The sequence below is a fragment of the Ornithodoros turicata genome, chromosome 2 (genome assembly GCF_037126465.1).
Source record: "Ornithodoros turicata isolate Travis chromosome 2, ASM3712646v1, whole genome shotgun sequence".
Taxonomy (NCBI): Eukaryota; Metazoa; Arthropoda; class Arachnida; order Ixodida; family Argasidae; genus Ornithodoros; species Ornithodoros turicata.
In genome coordinates, this window is record NC_088202.1 from 44,510,231 (window position 1) to 44,528,183 (window position 17,953).

Sequence of the window (17,953 nt, forward strand, 5' to 3'; positions counted from 1 at the left end):
CTTCGATCAAACGGCGTTCGACGAAACGGCGTTCGACAAAACGGCGTTCGACCAAATGTGCGGACACCGGTTTCATTCCCACCTCATTCTTTCCCGAACGGACTTGAAACGTGAACCAGAACAAACTGCCCTCAGACAGTCTCAAAAAAGAAAAAGAAAAGAAACACACACACAATAAGGCTTTTACAAGTATAAGATGGCCCGTCACGACGGGTGCTCTGCTCAAGCGCTAACTTGACCTGCCCCCTCCCGTCCACAACGTGTGGCTGCAACATGTGGCAGACATTGAAAATAAAATACATAACTAAATGAATTAAGCATGAACGTGTCTTTAATGATCTTATCTGTGTGCTGCTCTCGCTATATAGTTGCGCAACGGTACCATTACAGTTCCTTGAGCAGCGCGGCCATAATTGATAATATCAAAATTCATACTATATTTAATAGGTACATCAGTTACAAACAGCGCTTCATTCGCGGACTATAACATTATGTACATGGCAAAATCCCAACGTCTATGACGCGTTTCAAGTACATTGCGACGTCTTCATATTGAACGGGGCCACACAAAAATAGTGCCGAAATAGTTCCATCTCTTCGGCATGTCGGGCGTTCCTCTCGCGGATTCGTGGCGTTTGTGGCTTGGGCAGCGCTGCAGGGTCGCACAACAGAAGCCGCAGCTGGTACTTTACGGCGTGCTGCACCTTCTGGAAAAACGCAAAGAGCTCCACGAGACTCGGGTGCTGGTTCGGGAGTTGGTCATGGAGTCCATTGTGCCAACCCTCAACCACATTCGCGGTGCGTGCTCCGGAGCTGCCAAAGCGGTCCCATGCGTCACGGACGGGAACGTATGTCAGTCAAAATTGCGGAATTAGGATATGAAGTGCTGCAGCAGAGCGCTCAGAAGAGGTGATACTTGCTGAGGTGGATTGGAAATGAAATCGTCGCTGAACGGGAGACGGAAATGTTCGGTGATGAGGGTAGGTGTCTTACCACCCTGAACCGCTCTCGTACTTCTTCATTGTCCTGCAGACGGTTCTCAAGCAAAGCTCGTCCAGCTTTTCATTTATCGCCTTCGCATAATGAAAGGCGCAGCCACTTATTTTTATCGGCTGATTCACACGTACAGCGCTGAACACTGTCACTGCTGCATTCACAGCTGCAACTTCGAAGTGACCTGAGCTTTGTAGCTCTGAGAACGTGTTCCCAAGTGGCTGAAGCGGTGTAGGAGTGTGTCACGAATTACACCAAGGGTTTATTCATGGGTGGCTGTGTCACGTCGCGTGGTGAGCGCAAACGCCACAGGGCGACACTCTCCTCGTATCGACACATGAAGGGTGTACAACGGGATTCGTGAATTCTGGTGAGTTTTGCTTAAAATTTCCGTCCCAAAACACTTACTCAGCCGACGAAAGCGCTTCCAAGCCGCTATCTCCGCACAAGACAATCATTTCGCTGCCCGTGCTGCCAGTCTCTGGATCGGAGGAATTCTTCTCCGTTGAATCGTCCAGGCAGCAACAATAACCCACTTCTGGGTCAACCCGTGGTTTTTCCCGGATTCAGGTGACCAGGTGTGTGCACCTTCCCAACCATATCTGGTATTCACACCACGTGATTCACACACAGGACGCTATCTCATAGGTGAAGGAGGTCATTGGCAATAAAGCGCAGAACAGCGACATTCGCATGGGGACCACTCACCTATAGGCTCTCTTCCTAAGTTTGAAAACAACTGAGGAATTAACGACCTCAACACTTGCTGGCTACTGACGTAGGTGCGACAAAGAAGTACAGGACAGCGATGTTGGAATGAGCCGCGTTTGTGATGGTCGATGGAAGGACACCGACGAGAACATTGACCGAGTGTTCTGTGTCCGTGGATGTAATGGCTCGTTGGACGTACTGGCCCGATGGATGTGATGACTCGTTGGATGTACTGGCTCGTTGGATGTAATGACCCGTGGATGTACTAGTGGCCAAAAATTGATGTAACGTCTCGTTGAATGTAACGGCACAATGGATGTAACAGCATGTTGGACGTAACGGCTCGTTTTTGGATGTAACGGCACGTTGGATGTAATGGCACGTTGGATGTAGTCAGTGATTTCCCCAGAAATTCACTGCTGGGGGGTGCCGAGCTTCCAAGGGGGGGGGGGCTTGGTGAAGGTTCCACTTACGGAATTTTTCATAGACACGGAAAGAATCGTGGCACAATGGTGACATATCTGCACAGCTTTCCCGTTGTATTTGTACATGGCATTACATTAGAACACAGTACAGTAGAATACAGAAGGAAAAAAATAGCCAGAGCTCTTTGGCTGCACGTATAGCATATGTTTGTAACTCAAACGTCGCCATGCCAGTACTGGACAGCTGCTTCGGCCTTGTTGGGCCTCATCAACAGTACGCAGGCAGGCAACGTTTGAGTGGATGGCGTCAGAAGGTCACGTACGTGACGGTTACGTGACCTTCTGACGCCATCCACTCAAACGTTGCCTGCCTGCGTACTGTTGATGAGGCCCAACAAGGCTGAAACAGCTGTACAGTACTGGCATGGCGACGTTTGAGTTACAAACATATGCTATACGTGCAGCCAAAGAGCTCTGGCTATTTTTTTCCTTTTATACTTCACTGGCTTTGCACTGGGCTTTCAATGAGTGAGTTATCTCACCCTGACGGGAGGAATCACGTGTTACGTGACCTTCTGACGCCATCCACTCAAACGTTGCCTCCCTGCGTACTGTTGATGAGGCCCAACAAGGCCGAAACAGCTGTCCAGTACTGGCATGGCGACGTTTGAGTTACAAACAGTAGAATACGAGGAGGAGGAGGAGGAATGTCGTTGGGAGGAACCCGAGAGGTCTGCCTGCCTGATTAGGCGGCATGTTTCTCGGGAAGGGAAAGGTGGTGGAGAGGAGGAGAGGAAAGGGTTAAGTGGAAGACCGAGTGGAATCCGCTCGGGGGGAGGATAGCTGCGTCCATGGGCCGACTTCAGGGGAACTGTGCCGGCATACGCCTATTACACATCTGAGGGAAACCCAGGAAAAACCCCAGACGGCACAGCCGGCCCGCGGATTCGAAGCGCGGACCTCCCAGTCTCCAAGCGCACGCGTTACCGCTGCGCCACCGGAGCTGGTAACAGTAGAATACAGATTCATTATGAACGGCATTTCAACATTAAGATGCATGATCACACGACCGGGCGCAAAGTTGAGTTGGGCGCAAATGGTTCTTGATGATCCACATTGAGTTTGCGTGCCCGCACGCATTTTTGCTCGCATATGCGTGGAATATATGCATTGAACAGTAACTTTCAAATGATTTTAGAGAAATGCATGGTACGATCATTTGCATGACTGTGGTCCTATACAGCCCAAGTTTGACCGTACAGGATGTAATTCGCTGCGCCGGACTCACTACCAGAACGTGTTGGTGGCCGAGCTGGGTGGGGTTACCTGAGAAATTTCAGGGGGGGGGGGTTGCAAAACTGCAGGGAGGGTGTACACCCCCCCCCTGAGGGGGGTGTAGGGAAATTCCTGGATGTAGTGGCATGGAATCGTCTCTACAAAGGAATCGGTTCATTCATTTTGGGGGTGGGGCAATGGCACGTTTTCGGCATTCTGGTTTCGATTGCCTGTTGTCGGTATCAGTTTCACCTCTTCTGAAATTGGGTCGAACTGATATATTTTTCAGCTCATGTGAAGTTTGTTGAAGCGCAATTTGAATGGCATATTATTTAGTTTAGCATATTCAACAAGCATTTTCCGTTCGTGTCATATCCCAGGCGAGTAATCCTGTTGTACGGAATAAGAGTTGAGAGATAAATTGAGTTTATGAGAGCAGGACAACAGGTGTTCTTTCACCTTGCAGCTGGAAAAGTTGACTATGATGGGTCGAATTTTGTTCGGGCTGTAGAGGCCAATCCGGTGCGCACGCTGTATCTAATTATTCTCCCAAGTGTTTGCTGCTGAAGTCGACAATGGTCTGTTCACAGTCTGCACAGGTCTCTGTAGGAGAATCCTCTATGCCTTTGAACAGCGGATTCGATCTGCGCATTCTATTCTCAAGGACTAACTTTCATCTCAGCGCTTTTTTTCTGCAGGCCCTTTGAGAGGCTAATTCCACTCTCTCCGCTGTGGCTTTCACCGCTCTAAGTGTACTTATGTCGACTTCCAATGAGCTAAATCGGGAGGATAGAGCGTCAACTTTCACTTCCATATCGGTTTGGTGGGCCTGAACCGAGCGTATTTCGTTAAGAAGCTCCCTCTGACCGTTGTTCAGACGTTCTAAGAATTCCAAGATGTTAGTCAACTGGTCGTCACCCGAGGCACTGTTCTTTTCACTGCGGGTTCTCGGTTCTTTCGTCGAGTATTTTTTTTTAATTCCGTGTTAGCGCCGCGAAGCAACTGTGGCTATGAGCGGCGTACAGACATGGACAGCAGGAAGGAGTGGGGGACAGGGGGTTAGCATGCGTCCTGGGCCGATTTCAGGGGAAACTGTGCCGACATTCGTCTGGAAAGTCTTCGGAAAACCCAGGGAAAACCTCAGACAGCACAGCCGGTGACAGGATTCGAACCCGTGTCACCTCCCAGTCTCGGCGTGGAAAGCGATCATCCTAACCACTATGCCACGGGAGCTGGTTTTCGTCGAGTAGGGGCCTTGATTTTCTTCGATGTCTCTGGACAACAGTAACAATGACTCTAGTCTTAAAATACAGGCTATAGGTACAGAAGTACAGTCAAACCTCGCTTTACGAACACCCTTCGTTTCTCAGAAAATCGTTCGTAAATCGAGGTATTCGTAAATCGAGGTCCGAGGTGTGCAGTGCACAAATACCTCACAAAACAACGGGAAATTGATTTGAATAAGTTTTATTTTTGAAAATACTGCGTAATTGTGCTTTGCACCATACTTTCTGCATTATCTATCCTGTTTAGAAGAGATGACAGAAGTCCTACACTTGACTCATCCACCCGGTCCTCAAAGTACCGTATCGCGCGCGGATGAGACTGTTTCCAACGGCAAATATCACGCTTGTCACCGGTTGTTAGGACTGAACGGCTTCTCTTAGAATGGCAAGATTTTTCCATCTCGGAGACCTGGTCCAAACTCACAACCGTTCGGCTGTAAACCCCCGAATTATTCTTTCAGGAAATGGTGAATCACGCTTGTGGAACATAGCGGCGTTGGGACATTGTATGTTTGACCTTGGCAGCATGTACTGAGGAACTTTCATTATCCTCCGGTCCATTGGCCTGTCCTCTGTACGTTCATAACGTCCGTTCGTATATCGAGGTCAGAATGGCTTGGCTACTTTGGGTCCGTTCCCTAATAATCCGTTCATAGTTCGGATATCAAGGGTTCGTAAAACGAGGTCAAAATACACGGAAAAGGTTTGGTTCCCTGTGGAGCCGTTCGTAAGTTGAGGGAATTCGTATATCGAGAGTTCATAAAACGAGGTCCGACTGTACACAGTTGAACAAACTAATTTGTATGGTGAAGTACACTTCGAGGGCACGACATGTGGATGATACAAACATTGTTGTTACGAAAGCAATCGGAGTGATCCAGGTAACTAACCTGTAACATGTTGAGTATAGCTTTAGTGGGTGTCGACAGAGCGTCGTGCCTCATTTACGTGTTGGCAATCTGACAAGAAAGCAAACTTGTGCGTTGTGAAGTGCGACTGTGATATTTTGAAGATGTCCCCCTTTTTTGCTCGATTTGTTTGCACGAATTATCGTAAAAGTCTGGGCGGTCTTATGTTTTGTTTTACTTTGTTTCAACACGTATTCTTCTTTATCATTACTATTATTATTCAGAGCAGCTTCGCGCTTTCAAACGATTCTGATTTACTCTGCATTTCGTGGTCTACAGACAGGACGGGCTGGCTGTATTTCCTTCCGTCGAAGGACTTGTTGTTTGCCTAAGAATATGTTTCACGCATGAATTTGTGTTTTATGAGGTATTCAATGTTGAGCACGTCGTACGTGTTCTGACATGTTACTTAGGTGAGAGACTTCAGCTTCCATACACATGGGCCGCCCTGGTTTGAGAGAAGAAAATGAATAACACAGTATGCAACTCCAGTTCCGCTGAATGCAATGATTATAAGATAAGGAACAAAAGTCTGCACCTCTTAAAAGCATCCTAGCTTATTCAGGTGTAAACAAGAAAAGATCATCCTCAATATCATATTTGTGCACATGATAAAGCAAACTGAAATCGAATAACAATAACAACAAAATGGCAGGCAACACCCTGCTGCAAAGAGGAAAATCTGGAAGGAGGGTGCACAACATGTGTCTGCTCTGAATAGTGGGTTGCAGTGATCGTGCTGTCTCAGGGGTTTCACGGGGGGATATGTTTATTATATAAAAAAAAGGAGGGAAAGGTTAGCCACCGCTACGGCGGCTTGCTGTTCCCTGGAAAGAAAGGAAAAAGAAACAAACAAAAGGAAAACAAACAAACAAAAAGGAAAACAAACACGAAATTGGTCACAGTTCACCCAGAAGGCCACAGATCCGTAGAAACTGACCAAGTGCCTTTGTCACCTGACTATACTGTGTGGGGCCCAACAGCGTAGCTAGGGAAAAGTCCGAAATCTTCAGGCGAGTGATGCGCGACCGTAGGAGAAGACGATGTTGGCGGTAACGGGTGCAGTGGAGCAACAAGTGCGGGATGTCTTCTTCAACATGACAGGTGGGGCAGTTGGGTGACGAAAGGTGGCCCATCTTAAAGAGGAGCAGTGGTGTCCGCGCCACATTCAGTCGAAGCCTGTGGAGCAAGGGCTCTTCCTCCCTGGGGTAGCGGCCTACCAGTGTGTGGGTCATCGTAGCGTCAATCGAGCGCAGAAAAGGGTTCGTCCTGGCATCGTCTTGAGAAAAGGCCTGAGAGCTATTTCTGCAGTAGCGGTGAATGGCTAGCCGGCATTCACACAGGGTAAGTAGGACAGAAGTGACAGACCCAGCTGCACGAGCACACGTGACCGCAGAATCGGCGAGGGCATTCCCCGAGATACCAACGTGACCCGGAATCCACTGGAACCACACACTGTGACCTAGAGACGACAGTGTGGCGTGCAGGCAAAGGATCTCCGTGTAGATGTCGTTGATAACTTTGGGCGAATACGATGCCAGGGCCTCCAAGGCTGACTTACTATCCGAAAGAATAGTCCACATTCTTGGTGTCGACGAAGAAATGTACCGCAGAACAGATAAGATAGCAAAGGCTTCTGCTTCGGTTGATGACAGCGCGGGCAGCAGCTTGAAACCGCGCTCGTATGCCTCCTCAGGAATGTAAAATGCAGATGATGATTCATCGGATGCCACCGAGCCGCCAGTGTAAATCTCCATTCGATTTGAGTGCAGGGAGTGGAGATGTTGCAGCGTTAATTGGCATACCACAACAGCTGGGACATGGCTCTTTTTCAGAAGACCAGGAACGGATGTGTGCACGGGGGGCAGACTTAAGGTCCGCAGGTCTTAAGGTCAGGCTCCGCTGAGGAAGTCACCTGTAAGTATGAAAGCAGATGAGTGAAGAGAAAAGAGCGGATACATATGTTCAATATATTAGATAAATGTTCTGTTAAAGTATGGTTTCTAAAATCATGCTAAACGAAGTCTATTTTTATCAACAGTGCACCACCTGAGTTTAGTGACTAGATTCGGTAACTTCTATTTTGTCTTTTTTTTTTACTCTCTCTCTCTCTCTCTTGTGTGCCGTAAGCGGCCGCAAGGTTCCAAGTCACGCAGATGAGAATTAACCCATTTACGCAATCCTGAAATCTGTGATAGCATTTGGACCACACGGACTGAGAGATCTTTGATAGTCCCAATCACGAAAAGAACTTACACTTTTGCGCCGTTTAGGTGGATGTTCTTTCCCCGGTGTGGACAGGTATTGTGATGGCGCTACACCTTGATTCAAACGACACTTAGCTCGGTATCCAGTACGTTGAAGAGATTCAGCGTCCCCTTCGTAATCGCAATCATGGAGATGTTCGCTACAAACACGAGCAGTCGATGGCACCGCACCGTCTTTAGATTCCGGCGGTCCGATGGCTTCGTGACATCAAAAGCTGTGTGTCTCGTCAGTGGGAAGCATATGACATTGGATGCCCGGTGGAATTTGACGTGAATTAGGGCAACCAGCCATTCAACATCGTCTCGGCATGTCGGCGAAGGCCACAGGGTGCGACTGCGATAGACTGCGACCATCGCGCGGAAGCTGACGTCATGGAGATTTCTACTCCCAATGAACGCACACGCGGGATCCTACGGCGCATGCTGCTGGCGGGACCACGGCACGTCACGATGACGCGTCACGGAACCGGCCGTGGCTCCGTCAAGTTGCTCGCTCTTTCTCCGCGCGGCAGCTCGCCACGGCGCGGCGCCAGCTGTACTCCCTTCGCCGCTCCGTTTAATTTCGCTCCCGAGAGTACTCCTCGCATGACGAAGGTAAAATTTTGGTTCTAGACTCAGAAAAACGTCTGATGAAAACGAGAAAAAAATAATTTCATAGTCCCATTAATATACTCATTTATGTAACGAATTCGAGGTGTTCCGCCGATTAACCCCCAGATGGTTGAAGGCGTGAAAGCTCTTAAAAGTTCACAGTGCTGCTCAGAATTGGCCATAAAAACGAGCCGATGAGTAAACGGTAAAGCATGACACTAGTTTACAGCGGAATGTCTGCTCTTTATCTACAGTTTGTGTGGCTTAGCAATCACGAACCATACGTCTGGAAATCGCAGTTCTATGAAACCAGTCCTGAACGAATCATCAGCGAACACGTTCTACCTGCAAAAATGTCCGATTTCTCGCAGTCTCAGACATTCGTTTCCTACAACGCTCGCTCGCCCGCAGCAAAGCACTCACTTCCTCCCCGTCGGAGGTTCGACACAATATGGCGGCGGCGAGAGCGTTGTCTCCACCCTGCAAGCGGCGCTAACCATCGAGGTACCCTACCGCACCAGGGACACACAGACACACATACATTGGATGATGATGAGGTGGGCGATTCACCGCCGCTGAGGCGGCACACTGCCCTATTGCGCATTGGGAACGGATGAGGGAATGATGATGGGGGAGCACTTTCAGAGAGCCGTCACCAGACCAGTGAAGCACAAGTACTCCGCAAGAAGACGGAGGCCTTGCATCTGGTGGGCAGCGTTCGACCACGGTCCGAGGACCTTCGCGAGGTTGAACGGCCGCTTGTCAATACGTTGCATAGCAACTTCCATCAGTGCACGCTCGTGGTGATATTGCCCACAAGCCAGGTTGACGTGGCAGAGGTCGCACTCCACAAGTGGGGCAGAGTGAAGACGAGGTGGAGCCGAGACGGTATTGAAAGGCAGGTGTAAGCACCAGGGACACCGACGCCTCAAACGCGTGTTTTTCGCATTACCTTGATTCCCTGACGTTTGTACCATTACGATAATTAAAAGTTGAACGTGATGAGCTGCAGGAGGGTCGAAATGAGGGGAAGCTACATGCGGGAACCACAGAACACATGAAGTGCGTTCTTTTTGAAAGAAAAGTGCCGCACTCGTGCTGGGGTGTAGACACAGTTCTGAACCAGTTGCACTCACGCGACACCACCGGCTCCTAAAAAGAATGAGGAAGTGCAGACCTTGTCGTCTACTACAGAGCGTTTTCTTGTGTGCGGTAGCATGGCGGTGTTGTAGCCTTTTTTCTTCCGTTTGCTCGCAGTTTGTTTGTACTAACATTTCGTAAGCGAGTATTGCGATAATCCCGTCCTTTATAACGTCCTCTTTTAACAGCGCAAATGATCACAGCAATGCCCGAATAATTACTTCTGCACATGAAATGTTCTGCTTTGGACGGACTACAGTCACTAAATAAGTTACGCTAGGATGGACGGGTGATAAATCAAGTACTAGTGATCGCGTCTCCCCAATGTGCACCTCCATTGTTCATCCGGATCACGTAATTCTAGCTTTTGGAGACTATACCATTTTTGCGACGCAGATGAAGATGGAGGGGTACGAAGGAGCCAGGTGACGAGCGTAGGTATCTATATCTTACTTCTGCGTTAACTGTGCGAACAACAAGCATGACAGGTATTTAAAAAGAAGCACACATAAATCTTGCTTGATGTCACAAGTAAATACTCCTCATCTTGTACGATACCAAAGAGAGAGAGAGAGAGAAGTTATCTGAAAACACCGGGCCACAAACGAAGTGCTCTCCGACATCTTGTCGTCTGCTCCCTCTGCGCCCTTCTGTAGCACGACCGGGATACGTCGTGCAAGAAAATCGAGAACTTGTGCAGAACTGGGTCATCACTCCCCACCCCAAAAAAAAAAGAAAAAAACGGGGATTCGCAGGTGCAGCGCGAGTGCATGATAAAAAGATTGCGACAGTGTTGCACTCCTTGCACTAGTTCAGGAGGTGCAGGTAAAAAGAACGCCGCTACTAAAAGGACAGCGCTTCCAGTCAAGAGATCCATCGAGTCAGGAGATCCACCCGGTCACGTGACAGGCGAGTCAAAAGATCCAAATGGTCAAGAATTCCAACCCGGTCAAGAGATCCATCGAGTCAGGACATTCAACCGGTCACGTGACAGGCGAGATATGAGATCCAACTAGTCAAAGCGTCATACCGATCAGGATCCCGACAGAAAAGAAAGTCTATCCCTTACCATGTTCATTGCAGAACGATTGCGCTCTACGTAATATTAAGTTAGGAAGTAATATGCCCTGTAACAGTGAAGACTTTTCGGTGTTTTCTCTCTTCTTACCACACACGCACACAAAAAAGTAAGCGAGAAAACCTTGAGGTTGTGCTGTAGGTTACGGCGGCGACTTTTATGTTCATTGCCTCTAGCGCAGTAACACGCTATGCCAGAACGGATGCTTATTACCAAGAATATTGAGCTCAACTTACAAAGAACCGTAGACTGCAGGGCTTAAAACTTATCTTTGTCGCGTTCTTTTCATTGGCCCCACCCTTATCACGTTATTCTATTCTTTGACGGACAGACGTGCGGGAAAATACTGTCCTGTGCTGTGCAGGGCACACTGCTGGGCTTTGTCTTTGTACTTTTGCGTCCCTTAGCGTGAGCCGTCCCCACGTTATGCCAGAACTGAAGCTTGCTGCCGATAATAATGGGTCCAGCTGAAAAGTCATTGTCCTTTTGTGGACGGCGGGAAAGATTAAGGGAAAGGGTGATACTGGAAAAAAAAGAAAGTCCGGGCATTTGAAGCTATCTATCGTACCCTGAGAGAGTCCATGATCCAACGGTTCGGCCATGTACTCGTAGAACGTCTGTCTACAACACAGACTTGGCTCTTCAACTATGAGCCTATACCGTGATACGAGCCGTTATCAACGTGTTTGAAACAGCATCCGGTCCACCCAACGTGATTACTGCAAACGTATTTTTATTCGCGATGTATTAATTTTTGCGAATTTCGCGACCGCTAAAAAATCGCCAAAAATTGTACTCGTGAACACAGCTTGACATTGATTCCGCGGAAGGAAACAGACCTGGAATCGCGAAATTAAATACTCACGAATAACTTCCCAAATGCGATTCGCGAAAATTAATACATCGCGAATAAAAATACGTTTGCATATATACGTAGCCCACACTAACTGTAGAAATAATCTCTGACACAAAGCGCTGTCAGAAAAAAGAAAAGAAAAAAAGAAAGTGACAGCACTCCTATGATGATGATGATAATTGGAGGCTTTGGGCGCAAGAGCGACAGCACTCCTATAAATCTTGTGTTACAAACAGGTTGATCTTACAATGTACCGCCTGTTTTTAACACAAGTGGCATAACAGAACTGTCGGCTTTTCTTTGACTGCGCTATGTGTCACAAAGTAAGTAACTATAAGTCAATAAAAAATATATTTTGATTTCCCACCTGCATTTGTATTATATTTATACAGCACATAAAACGAGTCTATTTAGATACGAGCAATTTCTGCTTAGCGATATTAGAGTTAACGACGTAACACAAAGCAGTGAAAAGATCCAAGCCTGGCGAACCCTCAGACGGGTCAAGTGATCCAACCGAGTCAAGAGATCCAACGGGTCAAGAGATCCTCCAAGTCAAGAGATCCACTGGTGGATCTCTTGACTCGATGGACCTCTTGACGTGGAATCAAAGGACAGCAGTCCGAGGGAACATTACCGAAGAGTATCGTCAACAGCGACACATAGCGGCAAACTTTCAGTAGCGAGAACACGAAAAACGCGATCTCTGCCAACGTCCCTCGAAGTCACCATTCGAGCCGTGACAGGCGTCGGGCGCCCCCAAGTGGGAAATAGGTATTAAAGGGACGGTCTCGTACAGCCGGGGCGATTCCGAAACTTAGCCAAAACTTGTTTCACAAGTACTGTACACATACAACCGTCAAAGTTACATTCGGAATAACCAAGTCGTTTTCGAGGAATTTGTCGAAACGAGCCGTAAGAGCAGACGACGAAAGCTGCGCTTCTCTCATGCATACGTCACGTAAGACGTCAGCCTGCGGGTGCGTCGTCGTTGTCATGGTAATTGTAACTTGCAGAAGCTCCTTGGGTTGAGTAATCCCCTTTGCTCTCGAAATGGGGACACCCAGGCATGTACCTCCGCCAGCGGAGAATGTAGTCCGAGCATTGACTGTGGGGTCTCCCATAATGTGACGCACAATGGGATACGTGGAAGCTAAGTCACGTGTTTTCTTTCCGCGAGTATTTAATGCGGTTTTTTAAATAAACACGCACTTCTTCTGCATGTACGTCGTCAGCGACACTTTAGTTCGAAGCATGATCAGTCGTGTACAGTAGTCGTGTAGAAACTGTCGTGTACAACGGGGAGTGTAAAGCCCGAATCCCATAACAAGCGACACGCAGCAGATACACGCGAGAAGCGACAAAATCGACGTCACTGCCGCCACACGAGCGTCAAAAAAGCTCAGTCGCGGCTGAATATTTCTGCATCTACTCCCAGTAGATATTTGTAGCATGTCGCTGAGTTCGTTGCCTGTTGTTTGACAAAACCAGCTAGATTTGACGGCGTGAAACAAGAACTGAACGCGTGGGCAAGGGAAAGGGTGGAGAGGGCAACCAACAAAAGTAGCAGACGAAGAAGTGGGCGGGGCGTTGGGAACTTCAACCGCAGCGCCACTGCGTTACGGCGAATATTACATAGCACCTTCATTACAAGTTCTCCTCGTTTTGACGAATGAAATACTATTTTTGGTATATTTATGGCAATTTACAACTTAGCTCGAATAAAATAAGCAATGCTTCTCCAAAAACATCATTTCTCGGCGACGAAATGTCGCTGCTCAAATGGACCAGGAAGTCGCGCCATGACCAGACGCGACAGCGACAAATTCTGCAGCGCGTCGCGTGTCGCTTGTTATGGGGTCCGCGCTTAATGGAAGCGCGCGTAATATATTTTTGGTCGGAGCTGTAATGCGACCGCGTGCGCCGACGGCCAGCGACTTCAGATTTGTGATTGTGGATGGGGTTGTCCTGCGACTTTTAACTTGTCTCTGAGGATTAACATAGTTGTTCTAAACCACCATGCTTGCCACTACTTAGACTGTGCGTTTTTCACCTGAGAACTGAAAGAAAATGTACGAGAGTTGCCGCGGTGCCCAGTACCTTCTGAAAGTCGTCTGCTCACACCGATGCACTAGCGCAAAAGCAGACGATTTCTGTATCCTATCACGGACTTACCCGCAGGGCAACGTGGCCGTTCTTATTGTTGCCAACACAGATCGTGGCATGTTCTGCAATCTTTATCAATTTAATTCGGTTATTTAATAACTGCGGCGTGTTTTGTCGGGTAAATCAGCAGTATTCCATTTTCAACAAAGGGCAATCGAATGGTACACTTTGTGAAAGGGGCAGAAGGTACGAGACCGTCCCTTTAAAGAGTTCCCACCCGACGCAGACCCGAACACGTTTCGCGTTTGCTCGACGTGCCTACGTTCACTGCGCGCCGGCAAGGCTCCGGCACTCGCAACGTGCCAAGGCTATGTCTATCCGCCCATGCCGACCGATTTGCCGGAGCGCGACTTGGTGAGTGGACGACTGATCTCTCCGAGAACGCCGTTTATGCGCATCCAGCGCCCCGATCATGCCCTCATGCACTGCGGAGCTCAAAACAGCATTAGGAAATCAATCAGCTTTAGTAACCTTGAAGCAGAGATAATATGCAGGTTAGCCGGTTGTACGTGATGAAAAGGAACTCCGAGACCAGGAAAAGACGTACGAAGAGACGTTGTCCTGGGCACGTCCCCCCCCCCCCCTTCCTTGTCTCGGAGTTCCCTTCCAGCAATTAATAACCTTTTTGCAAACATATAACAAACATTTTACAAACAAATTCGCAGACCGTCACGGAAAGTGTTGCGACATTTAGCGGCAATGCCACACGTTTCGTCAGCGTCAGCAAAAGTCACTAACAGCGGCCGCTGAAAATCGCAACACCTTCCGTGATCGTCTGCAAATTTGTAATTTTGTCTCAATTTAATTTCAATTCGGCTTAACGATATATTGAAGAACATTAGCCTTACACGCACTTTTGGAACGCATTCAACCACAAAAGCGCAAGATTTGGCACACTTTAATCGTGTACAAATGGACAATCAGAACCCCTCCCCTAAAAAGAAAAGAAAGAAAATAGCACCTAGCACATTTTAAAAATACTGGGATTGGACGGCTCTGAAACAAAATAAGAAGAGCTGAGATATGAAATAAAGAGCCTCCCGAAACACTTCTGTGAGGTTTCGGTTCATTAAAGGCTCTTGTACGACGAAAATTATTGGCAGTACTCACATTTCCGAAGTCACGCTTAATGTGAGCTCGTATTTGTACCACTTTATCTTCCTGTGTTTGTTCATTTGCGCCGAGTCATTGCGTTCCGCGAGGAACGTTAAACAGGATGTGCTTAGGTTTTAGAGGACGTTAATGATCTCCCAAGTGGGCAATATTATGTTTGCTGACCGACCACCGTGCATGGTAGCATGAGGTAATGGTCTCGTGGACCTTAGGTTTTCTCATAACGAAATCCCATTTCCCCTTAGTCTCAATAAGCGTAAACCGCGTGGCACGAAAACCGGCTGAATTATTTCCTAACCAAAATCGGGACCGAACTTTTTTCGGTGATTAATTCATTATACCGAACAGCAACAACGGAAAGGGAACCACAGAAATGATGACGTCGTAAAAGGGCTGGCTGTTGCAGCGCTGCTGCGTCCGCGACTCATCTTCCTATAAATACAAGGATTATCCCATTGAGCTGGATGGATTAAAGGAGATGCGGCCTGAGGTCAGCTGCTGCGATCAGAAGACTTCGGTTGCACTTGGGCTTCCGGTTTTGTGGCGTGCGGTGGTGCACAGAAAAAAGTTCTGTCCAGATTTCGGTTCGGGCAGAATTCGACTAGTTTTTCGTGCCATGCGGTTTCAAGCCTCCATTCCTCTTAGAAGTAAGCTTAGTCAGAAAATATACTAAACTGAAGGAGAAACAGTAGAAGGCTCAGAAGAATAAACGCTATTCCTCCAGGCAGATCGCATGGGCCAAACTTAAACTACCCCCCCCCCCCAAAAAAAAAATTACACCTTCAAAGGCATCCATTTGTTTCAAACCCTCACCCTACTGGTAGTTGATATCGCTTCCATTTCGATAGGCTTGAAAAAAATTAACATTCTGACCTTTACATCACAGTTTGGTTGGTTAATGGCCCGTTATTCTTTCCTTTCTGAGGGCCACCGGCCTCCTTCACGAACTGTAGGGATTTCCTTCCCTCGTCATCCTTTCATGTGAACCTTTTTGGAATGGGGTAGTGTCCTGCACTCAACGCAGGGAAACGTCCCACATCATCATCATCATCCATTCGTCTATGTTGTTGTTGTTGTTGGCGCGTTATTGCCGGGCGCTTTGCCTGTCGATATGGCGGCATGTTGCACTGGAAGATCGTACGACCTGCTCTGAAAAAAAAATGGTGTCGTCGTCACAACTCCTTTAGGGAAGTGAGTAGCTTGTCCCTAAGAACATTCCTTTTTGGAGTAAGACGTACACCCTCCAAGAGTAAGTTCCACTTTCGTCCATTTCCCAGGAGCAACCATGACACCAGTTAAGGTGAGACAACTGATGTTCTGAGGCTGGAACAACACAGAAGACAAATACATACAAAGCCTCAAATTGCCTAAGAAATTAACGATGAAAGATGGAAATTCGAGGTTCGAGTCCTATAGCTGGCTACCTTTTCAGTGACTTCCATCTTTCACCAGTTAAGGTATCACGCTGACGCCATGAAACGGGTTTATGCCAGTACCTCTGCAGCTCCTTTGGAATCATCTATAAAATTTCTGACTTTGGAATATCGGTGTATCCGCATATAAGCTAGTCGAAGCCTAAGCTCAATTTCTGCGCCGTAGTACATGCTCGATGGGGATGGGAAAAGTTGTGAGTAAAAGATGAAGGGAAGTAATATGGTGGTGCAGAAGAGGTAGGGGGTGCGATACCTTTTTGTCTGAAGTTTGGGTAGTCCCAAAGAAAAGGTCACAGACCCTGCAGACCCCCCCCCCTACACCGCCAAATGTTTGGTAATACCCCCTTTCTTCCTGTACACTCCTGTTACAATGTAACTGTTATATTGCCCCGCCCCCATATTTTGCTACCCCCCCGTGCTTTTGGTGGTGGATAAACTATACTGAGTCACATGTCACTACACTCTAAGAAAAAAAGAAATAAAATGGGGAGTAATTGCAGCTTCTAGTTCCCTAGACTGCAATTACTCCCCATTTTGGTCCCATAACCCCGACATTTACTCCCAAGGACTGCAAATTGTCATTGAACTTCACAAATGGTCTTCCAAATGCAACAGTCTATGGAAATATGTGCGCTTGGTCAATTTGATGGCATAAGGCTGTATTACTCAGCCAAGTTAGCAATTTTCAACTCTTACAAAGTAAGAAACAGTTGCGCTTCTTTCTTCGCAAATTGTGCCTATGTAAGTCGTAAGATTTTTTATCACTCGACATATCACTGTGTGTATTGTCATCAAGCAGGAGAGCTACCTATGGAGGTAGTCCCCTTTGGACAGACACTAACTTTACGTTACAGTCCTACAAGGTAGATAACAACACTCTCTAGGAGAGTTTGCTTTTCGTACTGACCATACCAAGCGAACAATCCAAACACGGGAGAGCCGCTGCAGAGTGCAGTACGGTCCTAGCGAGCTGGCTAGAACATGATTTGCCACTCACCCTGAACGTGGCGGAAAAGACGAGTAGACGTCAGCCAGCGGCGAGAGCACTCCACAAGACCATACAGTGCACTGTACTGCAGTACATATCACTGTTGGCTGTTTGATTCGAAGTATTTTCACACATGCACACGAATTTTGTTCCTGAGACTCTTAGAACAGAACGTGAAATGCAGTTTCCACTCTGTGACATTCATTTACTCCCGTGCATTTACTCCCGAAAGGGACTATTTTTTGTGGCAATGCATTTACTCCCCAAAAGGAGTAAAATTACTCCTTTTTTTCTTGGAGTGTATATGTCCTCACGTAAGGGTGAGAACTTCAACAAAACCAAGGAATATATAACAAAGATGATGCAACACCTGTATGGCTGCACTGTAGTACACAAGTTTATAACTCTAAAATCACCGTACGAGAAGAAGGGCCATGTCACATATCACTTGTTTATTCAAATTTGGACGGCAAGAGGGAGTAACTATTTGCAGTGATAGAGTTACATGGAGAGTCATGGGAAGTACTTGAAGTACCAAGTACTCAAGTAGTACTCTAAGTACATTTCTCAGTACTTGTACTTTACTTTAAGTACATTTCAAATCGTGTACTTTGTACTGTACTTAAAATGCTTTTTTCCCAGTACTTTCCCCCAACACACACACACAAAGAAATGATGATGGGATGGGGCTGATGCCGGCCAGCAGGCTAGTAGCTGCCCCAG

General features: G+C 47.5%; 1 protein-coding gene across 1 annotated transcript; it reads right to left on the bottom strand.

Annotated features, from left to right (window-relative positions):
• Window positions 1-6,497: 6,497 nt before the first annotated feature.
• LOC135384582 (uncharacterized) lies at window positions 6,498-7,355 on the bottom strand. The gene has a single exon (XM_064613777.1). It carries the CDS (start codon window positions 7,353-7,355, stop codon window positions 6,498-6,500), a length of 858 nt encoding a protein of 285 aa, XP_064469847.1.
• Between the last annotated feature and the right edge of the window lie 10,598 nt (window positions 7,356-17,953).